Here is a 20,834-nt window from a genome sequence, read left to right as displayed (position 1 = left end):
CACTCCCATTACAGGGGGGTTAGATACAGAGTAAAAGTCCTCACTACTGTTCTCGTCAACCCGTGTAGCATGGGTTTAATACAGAGTAAAGCTCACTCCACAATATCTCCATGAAACACTCCCAGGACTCCCAGACAGAGGGTAAGGCTAGAGACAGAGTAAAGTTACCCTTTTCATCCACATTATATTCCATTGTTGCCACAAGATTGGAAAAGGAGTACAGTATATCTTCATAGCAGCTGGCCTCGGAGTGCTAGATTGACAAACAAGTTTCAAGAATCTATCAGGCTGATGCCTCTTGGCACCTGAGATGAACCAAATGCACATCATAAACTCTACAGCCATCAAGGAGAAAGGCATCAATCCCTCTGCCCTGGCCAGATCTGACTCAGCTATTCCTTAAAATCTGAGGCACATTGAATATTTTGCAATGTGGCTCCCCGCAACACAAACCCCGCACAAACAGCTCAAAACTATTCAACTATACAGCATTTAAGACAGAGTCAGATTTCCAATATATTTCTGTTAATTATTCACACTTGTTAGTCTTCTCACTTCAGATTCCAAGAAGCAATTCCAATTCACACATTATAAATCACAATATAAAATTCACAAATATCTAACATTGTTGAATGCTGTTTGGAAAAAAAAAATCAATTTGAGAAATCTACTCAGATGCAAAAGAAATGAATGATTTGCAGTGGTTTTAACCATAAGAAATAGGAACAGGAGTGGGCCATTCAGCCCCTCAAACCTGCTCCCCTGTTCAATAGGATCATGGCTGATCCCACATTCCTCACATCCACTTTCCTGCCCTTTGGTAATCCTTGGATTTCCTGACTGATCAAGAATCTCTCTCAGCCTTAAATATCCACAAGGACTCTGCCCACACAGCTCTCTGTGACGAGGAGTTCCAAAGACTCTCAAACCTCAGGAGAAATTCCTCCCCATCTCAGTCTGAAATTGGTGCCCCTTTATTCTGAGACTATGCCCTCTGGTCCTAGACTCTCCCATGAGGGGAAACATCCTCACAGCATTGACCCACTCAAGCCCCTTAAGAATCTTGGATGTTTCAATGAGATCCCCTCTCATTCTTCTAAACTCCAGGGAGTAGTGTCCCAACCTGTTTAACCTTTGTTCAGAAAACAATCCCTCCCCATCCCAGGGACCATCCTAGTGAACCTTCTCTCAACTACCTCCAATGAAATGATATCTTTCCTTAAATAAGGGATGGGAACAGCTCACAGTGCTCCATCAGTGACCTCCCCAGCACCTTGTACAGTTGCAGTAACACCTCCCTACTCTTATACTCCAACCCCCTTGAAATAAGGGCCAACATCCCATTAGCCTTCCTGATTCCCTGCTAACCCACTGTACTAGCTTTCTGTGTTTTGTGTACAAGTCCGCCAGGCACTTTGTGTTGCAGCTTTCTGCAGGTTTTCTTCCATTTAAATAATATTTGTAATAATAACATCTTTCTCTGAGCTGCATAGAAAGATACTTGCTGACGAGTTCAGGGCCATTGGGAGCACGTGTACCACACTATTTCATTTTGAAATTGTGAACAAAAGAGGGGCTTCATTTGAGGCAGGATTGCAACCAGCTGGAAATGCAGCAGTAACCAGCAATTGGCACCAGCATAGTGTTTTAATAACAACTCTATTCAGTCCTTTCAAAAGGATCAGGACACAATGCCCACCCTAGAAGGTGCAGAGGATGATTATGGGCAGTATCACATCACTGTATCCCATGGCCACCAGGCAAGTTCCAGTCACCAACATCATCCATTACTTGGAAACCAATCTGCCAGAAGTGATAATAGTTCATGACATCGACATACAGAATGACTACAGAAGACAGAATATATTTAGGAGGGAGTGTCAGTGGAGAAAATAGGGAGAAACTGGTCTCTCTGTCAGGAGACATCATAACCAGAGGACAGACGTCTAAGATTATTGCCAGAAGGACTAGAACAGAAAAGGAGGAGAATTTCTCTTCTCATGACACCCTGTTGTGATCTGGAATTTCCTTCCTAAATGGATGGTGGAAGTAGATTAAAAAGTAATTTTCAAAAGGAAATTAGACAAATATTAAAGGAGAAGGACTTGCAGGGATGCAGGACCATGAGGAAAGAACAATGGGATGTGCATCAGTTTGAATTTAGCTTTTTCAAAAAGCTAAAACAGGCATCATGGTCTGAATGACGTTTCTTGGTGCTCCAAGATTCTACCATTGCACAATTTCCTGGTTTTCATTTGGTGTAGGTTTCAGAAGCAGGAATGAGAAACTCACACTGTAAAATCACAGCAGGACTTTATGTAACAAAAGACTTGCCAATGACGACTGTATAAATTAGGAGTCGAGAGTATGGCGCTGGAAAAGCACAGCAGGTCAGGCAGCATCTGAGGAGCAGCAGAATCAACAATTTGGGCATAAGCCCTTCATCAGGAATGAGCCTCATTCCTGAAGAAGAGCTGATGCTCGAAACGTCGATTTCCCTGCTCCTCAGATGCTGCCTGACCTGCTGTGCTTTTCCAGCACCACATCCTCGACTCTGATCTCCAAAATCTACAGTCCTCACGTTCTCCAGTATAAACTAGGAGTCTCACAACTCGCAATGCAGTGACCCCGGCCCCAAACAATAAAAGACACCCCCTCGATTTTTTTGTACATACCTGCTGCAACAGTTGCGATGGCTGTCTCCTGGCCAATGATATGTTCCTTCAGTCTCTGCTCCAAAGGAAACCGTCTACGTTCCTCTGCCTCTCGCTTCCTTTGCTCTTCCTGGTACTGTAAGCAAGAGACAAACATACAAAGACGCTGGTTAGGGGGTTAACACATTTGTGATGTCTTCACACATTCCTGGTATTGCTGCAGGACTGATGTTTATTCACCATCCCTCACCTCCTTCAGTTTTGGTGCAACTGAGTACTTTTAGTGATTGTTTCAAAAGGCACAATCAGTAGAAGGGCTCAATCAGTAGATGTAGAGAAGATACTTCCACTTGTAAGGGAAGTGAAAAATAGATGGCCATTACTTTTTATTCATTCATGGAATGTCGGGGTTGTTGGCTGGGCCAGCATTTATTGCCTGTCGCTAGTGGCCCTCCAGACAGTGGTGGCTCACCACCATAATGTGTGCGTGTGATTTCCCAGTCAGGATGGTGAATGGCTTGGAAAGGAATTTGCAGGGAGTGGTGTTCCCATGTATCTGCTGCCATTGTTCTTCTTGGTCATGGGTTTGCAAGGTCTTATCTAAGGAACCTTGATGAATTTCTGCAGGTGGTACACACTGCTGTTACTGAGTGTCAGTGATGGAGGGAGTGGATGTTTGTAGATCTGATGCCAATCAAGTGGGTTGCTGTGTGCTGGATGGTGTGAAGCTTCTTGAGTGTTGTCGGAGCTGAACTCATCCAGGGAAGAGGGGAGCATTCCATCACGCTCATGACATGTGCCTGTTAGACAGGGAACAGGCTTTGGGAAGAAGAGGTGAGTTACTTACTTCAGGATTCCTTGCCTCTAACCTCCTCTTGAAGCCCCTGTGTTTATTTATGTGGCAAGTCCAGTTCAAGTTCTGGTGAAGGTAACTCCCAGGATGTTGACAGTGGGGGAAGTCAGTGACAGTAATGCTACTGAATATCAAGGGTCAATGGTTAGATTCTCTCTTGTTGAAGTTGATCATTGCGTGGCACTTCTGTGGCTGAAAGCCCAAGCCTGGAATATGTCCAGATGTTGATGCATTTGAACATACACTGCTTCAGTATCTGAGGATTCGCAATTGGTGCTGAACATTGTGAACTCATCAGCGAACATCCCTACTTCTGAAAGGTCATTCATGAAGCAGCTGAAGATGGTTGGGCCCAGGATACTCTCCTGAGGAAATCCTGCAGAGATATCCTGGAGCTGAGATGACTGGCCTTCAACAACCACAACCATCCTCCTAAGTGCTCAGTATGACTCCAACCAGCAGAGAGTTTTCCCTCTGATTCTCACGGATTCCAGTTTTGCCACGGCTTCTTGATGCCCCACGCAACCAAATGTGTGGCCTTGATGTCAAGGGCTGTCCCTCTCCCCTCCTCTCTGGAATTCAGCTCTTTTGTCAGTGTTTGGCCCAAGGCTGTAATGAGGGCCGGAGCTGAGTGGCCCTGGGGGATCCCAAACTGGGCGTCACTGAGCAGGTTGTGGCTGAGCAGGTGCTGCTTGATAGCACTGTTGATGACACCTTCCATCACTTCACTGACCATCAAGAGTAAAATGATTGGGTAGAATTGAATTTGTCTTGCTTTTTGTGGACAGGACATACCTGGGACTGTCTTACGAGGACAGATTTGATAAGTTGGGCTTGCAGTCATTGGATTTAAAAAATGAGATGAGGCAGATATAGCTTGCCCTTGTTGGGGATTCTAATACCAGAATCTTGGAGCAAGGAATCACTCACTGAAGACAGAATGAGGAGTTTTTTTTTATCTCAAAGGGTACTGAATCTACAGAATTCTTTACACAGGTTCTTTATCTCAGAACAAGGATCAACTCATTGAAGGCTGAGGTGAAGAAGAATTCTTACTCAGGGATGGTGAGTCATTACAATTCAAGTCGACTTGAGAGAGCTAGACAAACAGAGTTAATGAGTCTGTTCAAGTCTGAGAGCAACAGATTTCTATTTACATTAAGGGCGAAAGGGATCATGTAGGAAAATGACATTGAAATAGGTGAGCCACAGTCTGACTAGCTCTCAGGACTGAATGGTCTATTCCTGATGCATGCCCAAGATGTTGGTTAAATTCTCCCTTGTTAGAGTTGATCATTTCCTGGCATTTGTGTGGCTGAAAGCTTCTTGCCACTTTTCAGCCTCCAACAAATACAACTATCTTCCTTTGTCCAGGAATGGCTCCAACCAATGGAGTGTTTTCCCCAATTCAGTTTTCTAGGATTCCTTGATGCCACAACTCGATCAAACACTATGGGGTGTCATTGTAAGTCACTCTCATCTCATCTGTGGAGGTTAGCTCTTTTTGTCCATGTTTCAGTTCAGGAGCTGAGTTTTCCCGAAAGAACCCAAATCAAGCATCTGTGAGCATGTCATTTCAAAGTAAATGCTGTTTGATAGCAATATTGAAGGCATCTTCTCCCACGTTGCTGATGAAAGTTGCTAATTGGGAACTAGATCCCCAAAGCTGAGCAAAGTCCCTGAAAATCACTTCCTGAGCTCAATAAATCTAATTTCATACCTATCACCCCATGTGGTCACCCAATCCCACAGTATCAGTGAGTGCCGGAGTGCAATAGAGAGTTAGATGCTAAATTAGACACTAAGACAGTGAACAAGAGAGAGAGTGACAGTGTGTGAGAGACAGTGAACAAAAGAGAGAGAAGAGTGATGGGTGAAAAAGAATGAGTGAGACAGCAGGGCAGAGAGTGTGGTAGAGTGAGAGTGAATGGGTGAGTGGATGTGTGAAGTGTCTGGCATGTCAGTAATACATCACAGAGTGGAATAATCTGTTGATCTCAAGGTGATGAATAGGCACTTGGGTGAGATACCTGGTTGGTGGTCAGTATCTCAGAGTCTGATCTCGCATTAGAGTGTGGCACTTTCAAACGGACACACAGAGTGGGAAAGCAAAAAGAATTGTACAGAAAATAATAACCCTGATTTTTATGGATTAAGGGAAGAATAAAACTGCCTTATTTATTTCATATTCTCTGATTAAATTATTCAAAATACCTCCAGCTTTACAACTTCATTTTTTTGAAAGTTTCTGAATATGTATTAAAAGCAGCAAAGCTGTCTGTTTAATATTTGAACATTTAATCTATTTGTTATTTAGTGTTGCACATTAAAGGATAAGAGTTTGTATCTGTGTGCACTATGGAGGTCAAATGCAAATACGTGAATGCCAAAATATCAGGCAAATTAAAACCCTGTGCTCTGATCTGTAATTTTATATACACTGGGATATCTGGGTGTTAAAGAGATGTTTGGATGATGCATCTTGCGCCAGAAGGACCTGTATGTTTAGCCTGGCTCAGGTTCAGCATAAGCTGCTTTGTGAGTGTTCCTTTCACATGGGAGCTGTCACACAGTTATTGCCCCATTTGAAACCCTGCGAATGATGGATTCCATCAGTTTATCGAGTGTTTGTTTTGCAACTGCATCCATTTTCTTTTATATAAGAAATTTCATTTTGGGCAATTTATCATCAGTCACTTTCTAAAACATAATGAGAAAACTGCTATAGAGAGACGAAGCTGTTGCGTGTGTGTTTGTGAATGTATGTGCATGTCTATAAAACTTTTCCTCGCTCCTGGTGTCTTCAGGTTGCAAGCTGTTGAATTTCAGTGCTTTGACTGGCATGCCTACATTGGTTGAATTTTAGATGTGGTGAAATGGTAATGTCACTGGTGCAGTAATCAACACATACCAACTCCAGGTACACGGGTTCAAATCCCAGAAAGGTAGCTGGTCAAATTTAATTAATAAATCTAGAACTGAAAGTTATTCTTAGAAATGGTGACCGTGAAACTATCAGCAATTTTAGTACACACCTATCTGACTTACTAACGCCCCTTGGGGAAGGACAACTGTCGTCTTTACACAGTTCAGCTTACATGGGATATCAGGCCCACAGGAATGAGACTCATTATTACTTGCCCTCTGTAATGGCTGAGCAAACTATTTACTTCAAAGGCAATTAGGGATAGGCAACAAACGCTGGATTTACCAGTTACACCCAAATCCTATAAAAGAATTTTAAAAACACGAATATGAAAACACATGCAAATAAATACATATATGAAGGGTCATTTGGCAGATGCAAAAATCCTTCAGGTGATTTAGGCAAGTTGAGTAATTGGGCAAATGCATGACTGCTGTAGTATAGAACATAGAACATAGAAGAATACAGCGCAGTACAGGCCCTTCGGCCCTCGATGTTATGTAGACCTTTGAAATTAATCTGATGCCCATCTAACCTACACTGTTCCATTATTATCCATATGTATGTCCAATGCCCATTTAAATGCCCTTAACGTCAGCGAGTCTACAACTGTTGCAGGCAGGAGTTCCATGCCCCTACTACTCTCTGAGTGAAGAAAATACCCCTGGCATCTGTCCTAAATCTATCATCCCTCAATTTAAAGCTATGTCTCCTCGTGTTACATAGAACATAGAAGAATACAGTGCAGTACAGGCCCTTCGGCCCTCGATGTTGCGCCGATCCAAGCCCACCTAACCTACACTAGCCCACTATCCTCCATATGCCTATCCAGTGTATAACATGGATAAGTGTAGAACTATCCATCTGGCCATGTGAACAGAATGGCAGATTATAATCTAAATAACGAAAGATTGGGAAATGTTGATGTCCAAAGGGACCGTGATTTCCTTGTACATAAGTTACTGAAAGCAAGCATTAACGGTGCAGAAAGCTGTTGGGAAGTCACACGACATGGTTCATCGCAAGAGAATTGGAGTACACGAGAAAGGAAGGCTTACTGCAGCTGTACTGAGCCTTGGAGTGACCACAGCTAGGGTACTTTGTGCAATTTTGGTCTCTATGCTTAAGAAAAGATGTACTTGTCAAAGGGAGAGTGCAGCAATGGTTCATCAGATTGATTCCTGGGATAGCAGGTTTGTCACACGAGGAGAGATTGGGTTGATGAGGCCTCTGTTCACTAGAGTTGAGTAGAATGAGAGAGGATCTCATTGAAATGTACATTCTGACAACACTGGCCAGTCTACACACGGGGATGCTGTTTCCCTGGGCTGTCTTGGTGCCTGAATTGTAAACATCACTTTGTTTTGGACTGTGGACTAAATAAAATGGGGAAAGATACCACTCTTAAAAAACTGTGGAAGAAGATGGTTACAATTCTTAAAAAATGAGCTGCTGGAACACATTGAGAGTTGTAACTACAATGGTACCTTATTCAAGTCGTGAGGGGCAATTTTAGATGGAATGGCACTACCTGTGTCTGTTTGGATAGTGACAAACTATCTGCTTTTGATAAAACAAAGAATTGAGGATGCTGAAAATCTGAAACAAAAACAGAAATTCCTAGAGAAACTCAGAAAGTCTGTCAGCATCTTTGGGAAGAAAGCAGAGTTAATGTTTTGAGTCCACTGACCTTTCTCCAGAACAGCAGGGAGAGCACAGATAGTTTTATGAATGGTTTTTCTAACAGGACTGGTTGTTGTGGGCTCAGAACGGCACAGCATAGTAACAACAGCTTTATGGGATCCTGGCCAACCTGTGAGTCTAATCAATAAGTAAAACCATCCAGATTACAAAGGAAAGCAACTAAATTACACTCTCTCCCTTTGGTGTGGAGAAGTGACACAAAATCACCTGGTAGCTATACTCACTCACCATATCTCTATAAGGTGTTCTTTCTGTAAATTCCCTTCTTAAACGAAAAATCAGAAAAATGACCTTGAGGCACCAAAAGGGCAAATGAAAGACTGAAACTTGGTGCACCCCCATCATGCCGTTACCAAAGACACAAGAAGTTGAGAAAAAGCCAAAAGGAAACAGTTCATTTACAAGCAGCAGCCTGCCATTGTCTGTATGGTATGATTCTCAGGGCACGATTGTGTCCCAGTCATCACCACAACGATCCCAGGACAGACCCAGCAGAGTGGCAGTCGGGAAGGATTTCCCTTAGATGTCCTCAGCGTTGACTCTGAACCTATAAAATCTCATAGCACCTGGTCAAACATGCGCAAGAAAACCTCCTGCTGATTACCATATATTGTCCTCCCTCGGCTGATGAATCAGTACTTCTCCACGTTGAATGCCACTTCGAGGAAGGACTGAGGGGGACAAGGGCTCAAAATTTGGGAGAAGTGAATGCCTAGTGGCATTATCACTGGACTATTAATCTAGAGATCTAGGTAATGTACTGGAGACCTGGGTTTGAATCCTGCCACGGCAGATTGGGGAATTTGAATTCAATTGGTGTAAAAATTCATTTGGTTCACTAATGTCGTTTAGAGGATGAAATCTTTGGTCTACATGTGACTCCAGGCTCACAGCAAAGTGGTTGATTCTGGGCAATAAAGGGATGGACAATAAACACTGGCCTAGCCAGCAATGTCCTCATCCTGTAAATGAATATATTTGGGGCGGCACGGTGGCTCAGTGGTTAGCATTGCTGCCTCACAGCACCAGAGGCCTCAGTTTGATTCCAGCCTCGGGCGACTGTCTGTGTGGAGTTTGCATATTCTCCCCATGTCAGCGTGGGTTTCCTCCCACAATCCAAAGAAATGCAGGTTAGGTGGACAGGCTATGTGAAATTGCCCTTAGTGTCGAGGAATGTGCAGGCTAGGTGGATTAAGCCATGGGAAATGTAGGGTTACAGGGATAGGGTGGGGGGCAGTGGGTCTGAGTAGGATATGGCCTGGAGGGCCAATGTGGACTCAATGGGCCAAATGGCCTGCTTCCATACTATAGGGATTCTATGATTCTATTCTTTGAAAGTACACTGCGTGCAAGAATTCAGTGGCCCAATATTGGCTCGGCTGCAGCATTACTGGCTGAGCTGGTTGGGTCCTAAAGTACACAACTGCTAGATTGGGTCTGCGGCAGGTGGTGAAGGAATCAAGAGAGAAAAAGATATTTGACCTCATCCTCATCAATCTCCCTGCCACAGATGTGTCTGTCCTTGACAGTATCATATCTGTACAACCTCATGACCAGTACACAGTCCTTGAGAAGACAAAGCCCCTCCTTCACATTAAGGATACACTCCATTGTGTAGTTTGCCACTATGACGGTGTTAAATGGGGTAAATTTCAAAGAAAGGTGCAGCCATGGCCGAGTGATATTATCACTCGACTGTTAATTCGGAGACCCAGGTAATATTCTGGGGACCTGGTTCAAATCCTGCCAGGGCAGACGTTGGAATTTAAATTCAATAAAATTCTGGAATTAGAGTCTGATGATACCTATGAAACCATTGTTGATAGTTGTAAAAACTCATCTGGTTGACTAATGTCTTTTAGGGAAAGAAATCTCCATCATTACCTGGTGTGGTCTACAGTAATGTGATTGATTCTTAACTTCTCTCTGTGCAACTGGGAATGGGCAATAAATGCTGGCCTAGCCAGCGATGCCCTCGTCCTGTGAATGAATAAAATTCCAATTTCAATAAACTAACCAAATTCAGCCAACCTAACATGAGAAGCAGGCTCCACGAATAACCCCATCCTCAATGATGGATGGCCTAGCACTTTTCGTGAAGGTCAAGGCTGAGCATTTACAACCATCTTCAGCCAGAATTGCCAAGTAGGTGATCCATTTCAGCTTCATTCTGACATCCTAGCATCACAAATGCTACTGTTCAGCCAATTTGGTAACTGCACATGACAGAAAGAAATGGCTTAAGGCACTGAGTACTGCAAAGGATACGCAGTCATAGAAGGCTACAGCTCAGGTAAAGGCCCTTCAGCCCATCAAGTCTGTGTCAGTCAACAACAAAAAAACTCTGACACCATTCTAATAATACTAAAAATTGTGCTCCAGACCTACCTGTGCCCATAGCTAAGCTGTTGCAGTACACCTGCAACACAGACATGTACCCAACAACGTAGAAAATTGCCCAGGAAGGTCCTGTTCACAAAAAGCAGGCCAAGTCCACTGTGGGCCATTAATGCCCTCTTAGTCTACTCTCCATCATCGGGAAAGTAATGTAAGTCAGATTTGTCAAGTGGCATTTGCAAAGGAATAACCTACTCACTAGTGCCCAGTTTGAACTCTGCCAGAACCCCTGAGTTCCTGATCTCATTGCAGTTTTTGTTAAAACATGGACAAAAGAGATGAACTCCAGAGGGGAGTAGGTGACTACTCTCCCTCAACATCAAGGCAGAATTTGGCGTAGTGTTGAACTAGGAAATCTAGCAAACAAGAATGAGGGGAAAATTCTCTTCTCGTTGGAGACCCACCTAGCATAGAGGAAGATGGTTGTGGTTGCTGAAGGTCAGTCATCTCAGCTCCAGAACATCTATGCAAGAGTTCCTTGGGTAGTGTCTTAGGCTCAACCATCTTTGCAGCCTCATCAATGACCTTCCCTCACTACAAGGTCAGAAGTGGGGATGATCGTTGCTGATTGCACAGTGTTCAGCACCTGAACATGACTCCTCAGATTCTGAAGCAGCTTGTGCCCAAAAGCAGCTGGAACTGGGCAAAATCTAGGTTTGGGCTAATAAATTGCAAGGAGCATTCACATCACGTAAGTGCCAAGCAGTGATCATCTCTATTTGGAGAGAATCTAAATCTCTATTGATATTTCATAGCACACCCAGCACCAAGGGATTCAGCTCCTGACTCCCCAAAGCTTGTCCAAAAGGCACAAGTCAGCAGTGTGATGGAATACTCCCCACTGCCCTGGATTGGTGCAGCTTCAACAACACGTAAAAAGCTTGATACCAGACAGGACAAAGCAACCTGTTTGGATTGCACCACATCTACTTACATTCATTCACTCCCCCACCGACGCTCAGTAGCAGCAGTGTATACCATCTACAAGGTGCACTGCAGAAATTCAGAGGCTCCCTCAACGCATCGTCCAAGTCAACAACTACTTCCATCTAGAAGGACAAGGGCAACAGATACATTGGAACACCATCCCTTGCAAGCACCTCTAACTGCCCCCCAAACTACTCATTATCCTGACTTGGAAATATATTGCTGTTCCTTCACTGTCACAGGTTCAAAATCCTGGAGCTCTTCCTGAATGATATTATGGGTATATCTACACCATTGGCTTGAGATCGCAGCTCAGACCACCCTCTGGGATAGACAAATAAACACTGCTCGCCAGGTGATGCCCACATCCCATAAAACAATAAATGAAGTATCACCTACAAAAATACTGAATGATCTGTGATCCTCTTGGAATCCCTACAGCAGAGAAGCAGCCCATTTGGCTCATTGAGTCCACACTGACCCTCTGAAAAGCATCTCACCCAGACTCACACCCTCCAACCTATCCCTGTAACCCTGCATTCCCCATGGCTAATCCACCTAGCCTGCACAACCCTGGACACTATGGGCAATTTAGCATGGCCACCCAACCTGCACCTCTTTGGACTGTGGGAAGAAACAGGAGCACCCGGAGGAAACCCATGCAGACACGGGGAGAATGTACAAACTCAATACACAGTTGTCTGAGGGTAGAATCGAACGAAGGCCCCTGGCGCTGTGAAACAGCAGTGCTAACCACTGAGCCATCATGCCAGCCCATTTTGAGTCCTCTCGATACTTTGATCGGGAGTGCAGCCTGTAGCAGACTAATAGACATAATTTCCATTTTATCGTGAACACTATCCAACCTCCAATACAGAATGGCTTATATACATGATAAAGTTCTTCTGAACCAACAACACTTTTGTATAGCCTTTATAATGTAGTAAAACATTGCAAAGCTTCACAGGGATAATTATCAAGCATTGTTAGACACGTTAGACAGGGACATTTTGTTACCTCTAATAAAAGTATTGAAATTGAGAAGGCACTGATTTAAGGTAATTTGCAAAAGATTAGATTGAGATTTATTGCCTTATATATATATAAAAATACAGTGAGAAGTGTTTTTTCATGCAAAAGTCAAAGTGTTGCCATACTCTGGCACCAAGAAGCAAATACAATGAGAAAAAAACCTTTTCTACTCAAGAGTAGTCACGGTCTGGGAGTGTACTGTCTGGAAATGTGGTGGAAGCAGGTTCAATTGAGGCTTTCAAGCGGGGCATTATATGGTCATAGAAATCAAAACAATGTGCATGGATATGGGAAAAGACAGGAGAACGGCACTGAGTTATAATACTTACACACAGATCTGGTGAAGACACGATTAGCCAAAAGTCTTCTTCTGCGCTCTTAACATTTTTGCGATTCAATCAGAGATATTGAGGCAGATGTACAAAAGCTTGATTTTAAAAAAAAGGCTTTAAAAAGTTTCTTAAAGCAGAAGATCTAGGCAAATGAAAGCAAAGCCACCAAAGGGGGAGTGATTAAAGTCAGGAATGTGTAAGAAGCCTGAATTGAAAGAGTACGGAGATCTTGTAGATCTTGAGCAGATTACAGAGTTTGGGAAGGTGTCTTGAAGGGCAAGCAGTCACATGAATGTTTTCCATCACCCAAGTAGGCCTCCATTTCAGATTTCAACTCAAAAATGGCATCTATGACAATCTGGCACTCCCTCAGCATTGCACTGCTGCATTTGATGTGTGTGGCTCAGTTAAGTGTTGCTTTTTTAAAAAATTTACTCAGAGGTTGTGGGCATCTCTGGCTATGCCATCATTAATTGCCCATCTCTAATTGCCCAGAGGACAGTTAAGATTCAATGACATTGCTGTGGGCCTGGAGTCACAAATAGGCCTGGAGTCACAAATAGGCTAGACCAAGTTAAGGATGGTAGATTTCCTTCCCTAAAGGATATTAGTGAACATGGGTTTTTCTAACAAACAACAATGGTTTCGTGATCATCATTAGATCCTTAATTCCAGATTCCTTATTGAATTCAAATTCCACTACCTGGTATGGTGGGATTTGAACCTAGGTCCCCAGGACATTAGCTGAATTTCCAGATTAATAGTCTAGTGTAATACCACTGGGCCATCGCCTCCCCATTTACCACTGACTTGGTAAGAGGTCACATTCAGTTTGAACAGTTTGAGAAACTGAAGACATTGCAGCAGGTTCTGCCCCAGGACAGTGAGGCTGTCTTCCTAAATGCTTAGGATGTTGCACTCACCTTTACCTCAGCCTCCTTCAGTAGTGTTTTAATCTGTCCTTCTCTGGCGTAGTCCACTGGTGTGTGTCCCATTTCGTTCTGCAGTAAAGGATTAGCACCTGAATGAGGAATAATTTGAAAGCTCAACAAGATTGGCCAACCTAACAAGCCAATTGAGAACACCGCCTCCGCAGCTTATGACAAACCAACACTTCCACCCACAACCTTCCTTTTGTTCCTCCTCTTGATCCGCCTTGCAATCCCACCCTCGGGCCACCCCCATTCCTACCTTTCGCGCCATTGTCAATTCAACAGTCTACACATCCAAGTGCCACCTTCATCCCGCCCACTCTCCTGCTGAGTGTAACTCATCAAACTACTGCCCCACCCTGTGCTTCATTAACTGTTGGCCTATTCGGAGCAGTAGGGAAAAGTGGGGATAAGTAACAGCTTCTGAAGGCTAGGGGCAAAGATGCAACACAGCAGAGATGTCAGGGACAGAGTTCCTAAGTATAAGACCTAGCAATGACAAACTGAGAAGTAGGATTAGAATTAGATCCTTACTGTGTGGAAACAGGCCCTTCGGCCCAACATGTCTATACCAACCCTCCGAATATTATCCTACCCGGACCCATTCCTCTATATTTACCCCTGACTCATGAACCTAACCTATCCATTCCTGAACACTATGGAAAATTTAGCACAGCCAATTCACCTAACCTGGACTGTGGGAAGAAACCGGAGCACCCAGAAGAAACCCACACAGACATGGGGAGAATGTGCAAACTCCACACAGTCGCCCGAGGCTGGAATCAGACCTGGGTCCTTGGTGCTATGAGGCAGCAGTGCTAACCACTGAGCCACTGTGCCGCTCCTAATTTACTGGAGGTACAGAGAAGTCCTGTTCTAGAACAGGCCATTGAGCATCAATCAGTGCATGTAGTAGGAGCAGTGATAGATTGCAGTAAAGTCATGGAAAGGATTCATAAACAAAGATAAGGCATCGGAAATACACTCACACACGTTCCTACCAGCCTCTCACAGAGCTATCCATTATCCTATTGCGAAATTATATAAATGATGCATCGGAAAATAAACACAGATAAAAGGCAATGTAGATCTTTGACAAGCAGCAAGTTTTTTTACAAGATTACAGCCTGGGTAAATATCCGTTCTCCAGGAGATGTGTGGCGTGCCCCTAAGCATGTCTGCTGCAGTGAAGGATTTACTCTCTGCTCTTTGCAATATTGATCGCTACTGTACAGAGACACTCCTAAGGGTGGCATTGCAATGGCTTGCTTGCACGCAATCAATTCCAGAGTTTTATGATGACTTTAAAAAATCATACATATATACTATATATATATATTTTGGATTGCAGCCCCTGGCAGTGTTTGTGGGCAGTTCAGGGCATTGGAATGTGTTGTGCGTTGTTTATGCCAACTGGGCTCAACTAATCTTACTGTTTCATTTCTCATCTGTTGTCTTCTGGGCTTCGTAGAGTGTTACAACACAAAAGGAGACCATTTGGTCCATCGTCCATGTAAAATAACTATTCAATTAGCCCCATTCTCCCAGTCCTTGCCCCAAGGTTCTGCAGGTGATTCCCTTTTCAAGCATTTAACCAGTTCCCCTTATTGCTGACTGCTTCCACTGTCCTTTCACCTCATGTTGCCACAGAGACCTACAACAAGTCCGTACCAGTCAAAATTAAGCACCAAACTATTCTAATCCTATTTGCCAACAAAAATACTCCTATAGCCTTGTATGCCTTTGCATTACAAGTATACATTTAAATAATTTTTCAAAGTCATTCATGAGTATGGCTAGCTGTGACTCAATTTGCAACACCCTTGCCTCTAAGTCAGAAGGTTGTGGGCTCATGCCCAATCCAAGATTGGTATTATTTTCTTTGCAGGACACAATAAACTGAGGGTCCATTACTGCTGATTGGGAAAACTGATCAAAGCTGAAACTTTATTGCTGGAACAGCACAGCAGGTCAGACAGCATCTAGGGAAAAGGAGATTCGACGTTTCGGGCACATGCCCTTCCTCAGGAATGAGCAGAGAGTGTTCAGCAGGAGAAGATAAAAGATAGGGAGGAGGGACTTGGAGGAGGGGCGTTGGAAATGTGATAGGTGGAAAGAGGTCAAGGTGAGGGTGATAGGTCGGAGTAGGGTGGAGGCGGAGAGGTCAAGAAGAAGACTGCAGGTCAGGAAGGCGGTGCCGGGCTGGAGGGATTCGGCTGAGACAAGTTGGGGGGAGGGGGGATGAAGAAACTGGTGAAGTCCAAGTTCATCCCCTGTGGTTGGAGGGTTCCCAGTCGGAAGATAAGACGCTCCTCCTCCGACCGTCGCGTTGTTGTGGTTTGGCGGTGGATGAGTCCAATGACCTGCATATCCTCGGTGGAGTGGGAGGGGGAGTTGAAATGCTGTGCTACAGGGTGATTGGGTTGGTTCGTCCGGGTGGCCCAGAGGTGCTCTCTGAATCGCTCTGCAAGTAGGCGGCCTGTCTCCCCAATATAGAGGAGGCCACACCGGCTGCAGCGGATGCAGTAGATAATGTGGGTGGAGGTGCAGGTGAATCTGTGGAGGATATGGAAGTTTCCTTTGGGGCCTTGGAGAGAAGTGAGGGGGGAGGTGTGGGCGCAAGTGTTGCACCTCCTGCGGTTGCAAGGGAAGGTGCCGGGAGTGGAGGTTGGGTTGGTGGAGGGTATGGATCTGACAAGGGAGTCGCGGAGGGAGTGGTCTCTACGGAAAGCTGATAAAGGAGGGGAGGGAAATATATCCTTGGTGGTGGGGTCCGTTTGGAGGTGGCGGAAGTGACGGCGGATGATGCGTTGTACATGGAGATTGGTGGGGTGGTAGGTGAGGACCAGTGGGGTTCTGTCCTGGTGGCGGTTGGAGGGGCGAGGCTCAAGGGCGGAGGAGCGGGAAGTGGAGGAGATGCGGTGGAGGGCATCGTCGATCACGTCGGGGGGGAAAATTGCGGTCCTTGAAGAAGGAGGCCATCTGTGTTGTGCGTATTTTGAACTGGTCCTCCTGGGAGCAGATGCGGCGGAGACGAAGGAATTGGGAGAATGGGATGGCGTTTTTACAGGGGGCGGGATGGGAGGAGGTGTAGTCCAGGTAGCTGTGGGAGTCGGTCGGTTTGTAGTAGATGTCCGTGTTGATTCGGTCGTCTGAGATAGAAACAGAAAGGTCTAGGAAGGGGAGGGAGGAGTCCGAGACTGTCCAGGTGAATTTGAGGTCGGGGTGGAAGGTGTTAGTGTAGTGGATGAACTGTTCAACCTCCTCGTGGGAGCACGAGGTAGCGCCGATACAGTCATCAATGTAGCGAAGGAAAAGATGGGGGGTGGGGCCAATAAACTGATCAAACAATTACATCAAAGGACAGTGGAGTATTGGTTGATTTGGGATTTTGTTTAATAAAGTAAGTAACTCTGGGGCTAAAGGGAAGTCATGGCAGTAGAGCTTGCAGCTGTGAAAAGCTCCTCCTGTGCTGCGTGGCAAGTCATGGAAGCTTGAGTTGTCCCTGGTGACCATGGGCGCAGAAAGTGTCCAGTTTTACTGGTGAATTGTATCTCAGAGCTGGAACTACAGGTGGAACACCTGCGATGCTGAGCAAGTCCTGAATAACGTGAGATGGTCACAATGCAGCTGCAGACTGAACTGGACTTGCAGAAAGGGCTTGGGTGACCACCAGACAGAGTATAGGAAGGCAGGTAATGCAGGAATCCTCTGTGACCATCCCCCTTTCTAACAGAAGTAATCTTTTGGATATTGTTAGGAGAGATGACTGTGCAGGGAAGCAGTGGCAGCCAGATCTGGGTCTGCTGCACCAGATGGGAGGAAGAACAGGGCTACAATGGTAGGGGATTCAATTATAAGGGGAACACACAAACATTTCCAAAGCCACAAAATACACTCCAGCGTGGTATGTTGCCTCCCTGGTGCCTGGTCAGGGAAGTCACTGGATGACTGTATTCTGAAAAGAGAGGGTAGACAGTCAGAAATCATGGTACATATTGGACCCAACAACATAGGTACGAAAAAGGAAGTGATCCTGCAAGCAGAATCTAGTGAGTTAGGACATAGATTAAAGAAAAAGGACCCAAAAGGTTGTAATCTCTGGTTTACTTTTGGTGCTATGTGCTAATGAGGATAGAAATAGGACGTCAGTTTGGATGAATGCATGGCTAGAAAAACGGTGTTGGAAGGAGGGCTTTAGATTGCTGGGATACTGGGACTGCTGGTGGGAGGTGGGACCTATACAACATAGACAGGTTGCACCTGAACTCAAATGGGACCATTCCTTGTGAGGAAGTTAGCAGAGGAGGTTTATCAGGATATTGCCTGGTCTGGAGGGAAGGTCTTATGAGGAAAGGCTGAAAGACTTGGATCTGTTCTCATTGGAAAGATGAAGGCTAAGAGGGTATTTGATTGGACATACAAGCTGATCAGAGGACTAAATAGGGTAGACAGTGAAAATCTTTTTCCTAGGATGATGACGTCAGCTTGTACGAGAGGGCATAACTACAAATTGAAGGGTAATAGATTTAAGACAGATGTCAGAGGCAAGTTCTTTACGCAGAGTGTGGTAAGGGCGTGGAATGCCCTACCTGCTAATGTAGTCAACTCAGCCACATTAGGGAGATTTAAACAATCCTTAGATAAGCACATGGATGATGATGGGATAGTGTAGGGGGACGAGCTGAGAATAGTTCACAGGTCGGTGGAACATTGAGGGCCGAAGGGCCTGTTCTGCACTGTATTGTTCAATGTTATTGGGAAGGGTTTGAAGTAAATTGGCAGGGAACTAGGATCTGGAGGGAAAATTCAGCAAGAGTAGATTAAAGGCCAAAATTAGAAGAAACAGCTAGAGAGTCAGGAAAGTATGGACATTATAAATCAGTTAAAGTACAAGCAGTGTGGCAAGCATTGATAGGATAAATATTAGTGTTGGGAGTCTGAGGACCAAGTCACATGAGTTGAGTGCACACATTAAACCACAACGGCATACTGTTAGCGCTGTCACTGAGACATTGTGTGCGTGCGTGAGACACTTCCCAGATACAGGATCTTCAGATGAGATAAAAGAAGAGGGGGTGTGGTAGTATTGATTAGGGAATCAGTAGCAGGAAGGATGACATCTTAGAAGGCTCCTAGATGAAGCCATATGGGTACAACCTAAAAACCAAAAAGGAGTAATCACATTGCTGCAAGTGTACGATAGGCCCCTAACAGAAATAGAAGAGCAGATATGCAGGCATATTTCAGGGAAGTGTAAACGTAATAGGGTACTGGTAGCAGGGGATTTCAACCTCCTCAACATTAACTGGGGTAGTCATTGTGTGAAAGATTTACAGAGAGTGGAATTCTTAAAACACATCCAGGACAGCTTTTTAAGCCAGCACATAGAAGACCCTAAAAGACAGAGTGGCAGTCCTCGCCTTAATTGGAGGTAATAAAGCCAAGCAGGTGGTTAAAGTATTTTGTAGTCGGTGATCATAACTCCGTTATATTCAGGTTTGTTATGTAAAACCACAAGGCTGGTTCTGGAAGCGAGGTTTTACATTGGGGAAAGGTCAATATTAATAAGACTGGGTACGATTTGGCCACCGTGGACTAGAAGCAGGTAACTTTAGGTAAATCTGTGTTAGAACGATGGGATGCATTCAAGAAGGAAATATGGAGAGTACAGAGTCAACATGTTCCAATAAAGACAAAGGGTGGGACCAACAAATCTTGTGAACCTTGGATATTGAGGGATATACAGCACTGGATTAAGAGAAAAAGAGAGGGTATGTCGCTTACCGCAGTTACAAAACAGCAGAAGTGGAGTACAGAATGTGCAACAAGAAACTTAAAGAGGAAATTAGGAGAGCAAAAAGAGGGCATGAAAGAACAATGGAAGGTAAGATAAAGGAAAATCCTAAATTATTTTACACTTATTATAAGGGTAAAAGGATAATGAGGAAAAGGGTAGGACCCATTAAAGGGCACAGTGGCAATTTGTGCAAGGAGCCAGAGGATGTAGATACAGTTCTAAATAAATTGTGTTGATGCTCACGAGTGACAGAGATAGCAGGCTTTGAGAAGGTTTGTAACTCAGGTTGAGGTTCTGGATGTATGGATGAGGAAGGACACTACTTCGACTGGGACAACACATCCATCCTAGGACAAGCCAAACAGAGACATGCACGAGAATTCCTAGAAGCATGGCATTCCAACTGGAACTCTATTAACAAACACATTGACTTGGATCCTGTTTACCAACTCCTGAGAAAAAGAACTAGAAATGACATCACCGCGGGAAATGATGTCACTGCAGGAAATGACATCGCCAACCCAAGGAAACACAAACATATAAATAGAAAGTGGGCTACACCCCACCACCGCTTCATCCAGAGGCCCACTGAAGATGTTACCTAGTATGGTGACGAAACATCTGAAAACGAACCTTCCAGCTCAGCAAACAAACCTACATCCGGTGACAGAAATAATATTGGTATAGACGTCAGGGAGAAACTCTGTGATATAATTAAAGAAATGAGCAAACACAGAGAGAAGGTTCTGAGTGGTCCGGCTGGCTTACAAGTTGATAAATATCCAGAGCCAGATGAAATGTATCCCAAGTATTTGAGTGAGACAAGGGAGGAAATAGCAAAGGTGCTGACAATAATTTTAAATTCTTCTCTAGCCACAGCAGAGATACCAGAGTTATGCAGGACAGCCAATGCGGTGCCATTATTCAAGAAGGGAACAAGCAATAGATATGAAGGCAGACTGCGAATGTTTTCCATGGAAATCATGAGACTGAGAGAGATTATCATTGAGATATATGAAATTTTGAAGAGCATATCGAGGGTAGACAGAAAGAAACTTTTCCCTTTGATGGAGGGATCAACAACCAGGGACATAGATTTAAGATAAGAACCAGGAGGTTTAGAGTGGGATGTGAAGAACAACATTTTCACCCAGAGGGTGGTGGAAATCTGAAACTTACTGCCTGTAAAGGAGAGGCAGAAACCCTCATCACATTGAAGTATTTAGATATGAACTTGTGATGCCAAGGTACAATGGCCTCGTGGCATTATCGCTAGA

The 20,834-nt window shown here is 44.4% G+C and overlaps 1 protein-coding gene across 1 annotated transcript in view; it reads right to left on the bottom strand.

Moving 5' to 3' along the window:
* The window catches only part of clpb (ClpB family mitochondrial disaggregase), a 128,396-nt gene that overhangs the window by 44,901 nt on the left and 62,661 nt on the right, over positions 1-20,834 (bottom strand). The window contains exons 6-7 of the mRNA XM_043686858.2: positions 13,749-13,846; positions 2,676-2,790 (exon numbers count right to left, since the gene is read on the bottom strand). Coding sequence (XP_043542793.2) covers positions 2,676-2,790; positions 13,749-13,846 — 213 coding nt within the window. The remainder of the gene's footprint in view (positions 1-2,675; positions 2,791-13,748; positions 13,847-20,834) is intronic.

Source organism: Chiloscyllium plagiosum, unplaced genomic scaffold, assembly GCF_037043375.1.
Source record: "Chiloscyllium plagiosum isolate Xiang-an unplaced genomic scaffold, Cpla_swu_hap1 HiC_scaffold_6, whole genome shotgun sequence".
NCBI lineage: Eukaryota > Metazoa > Chordata > Chondrichthyes > Orectolobiformes > Hemiscylliidae > Chiloscyllium > Chiloscyllium plagiosum.
Note: the sequence above shows the minus strand (reverse complement) of the source record. Positions and strands in the feature narration are given on the sequence as shown.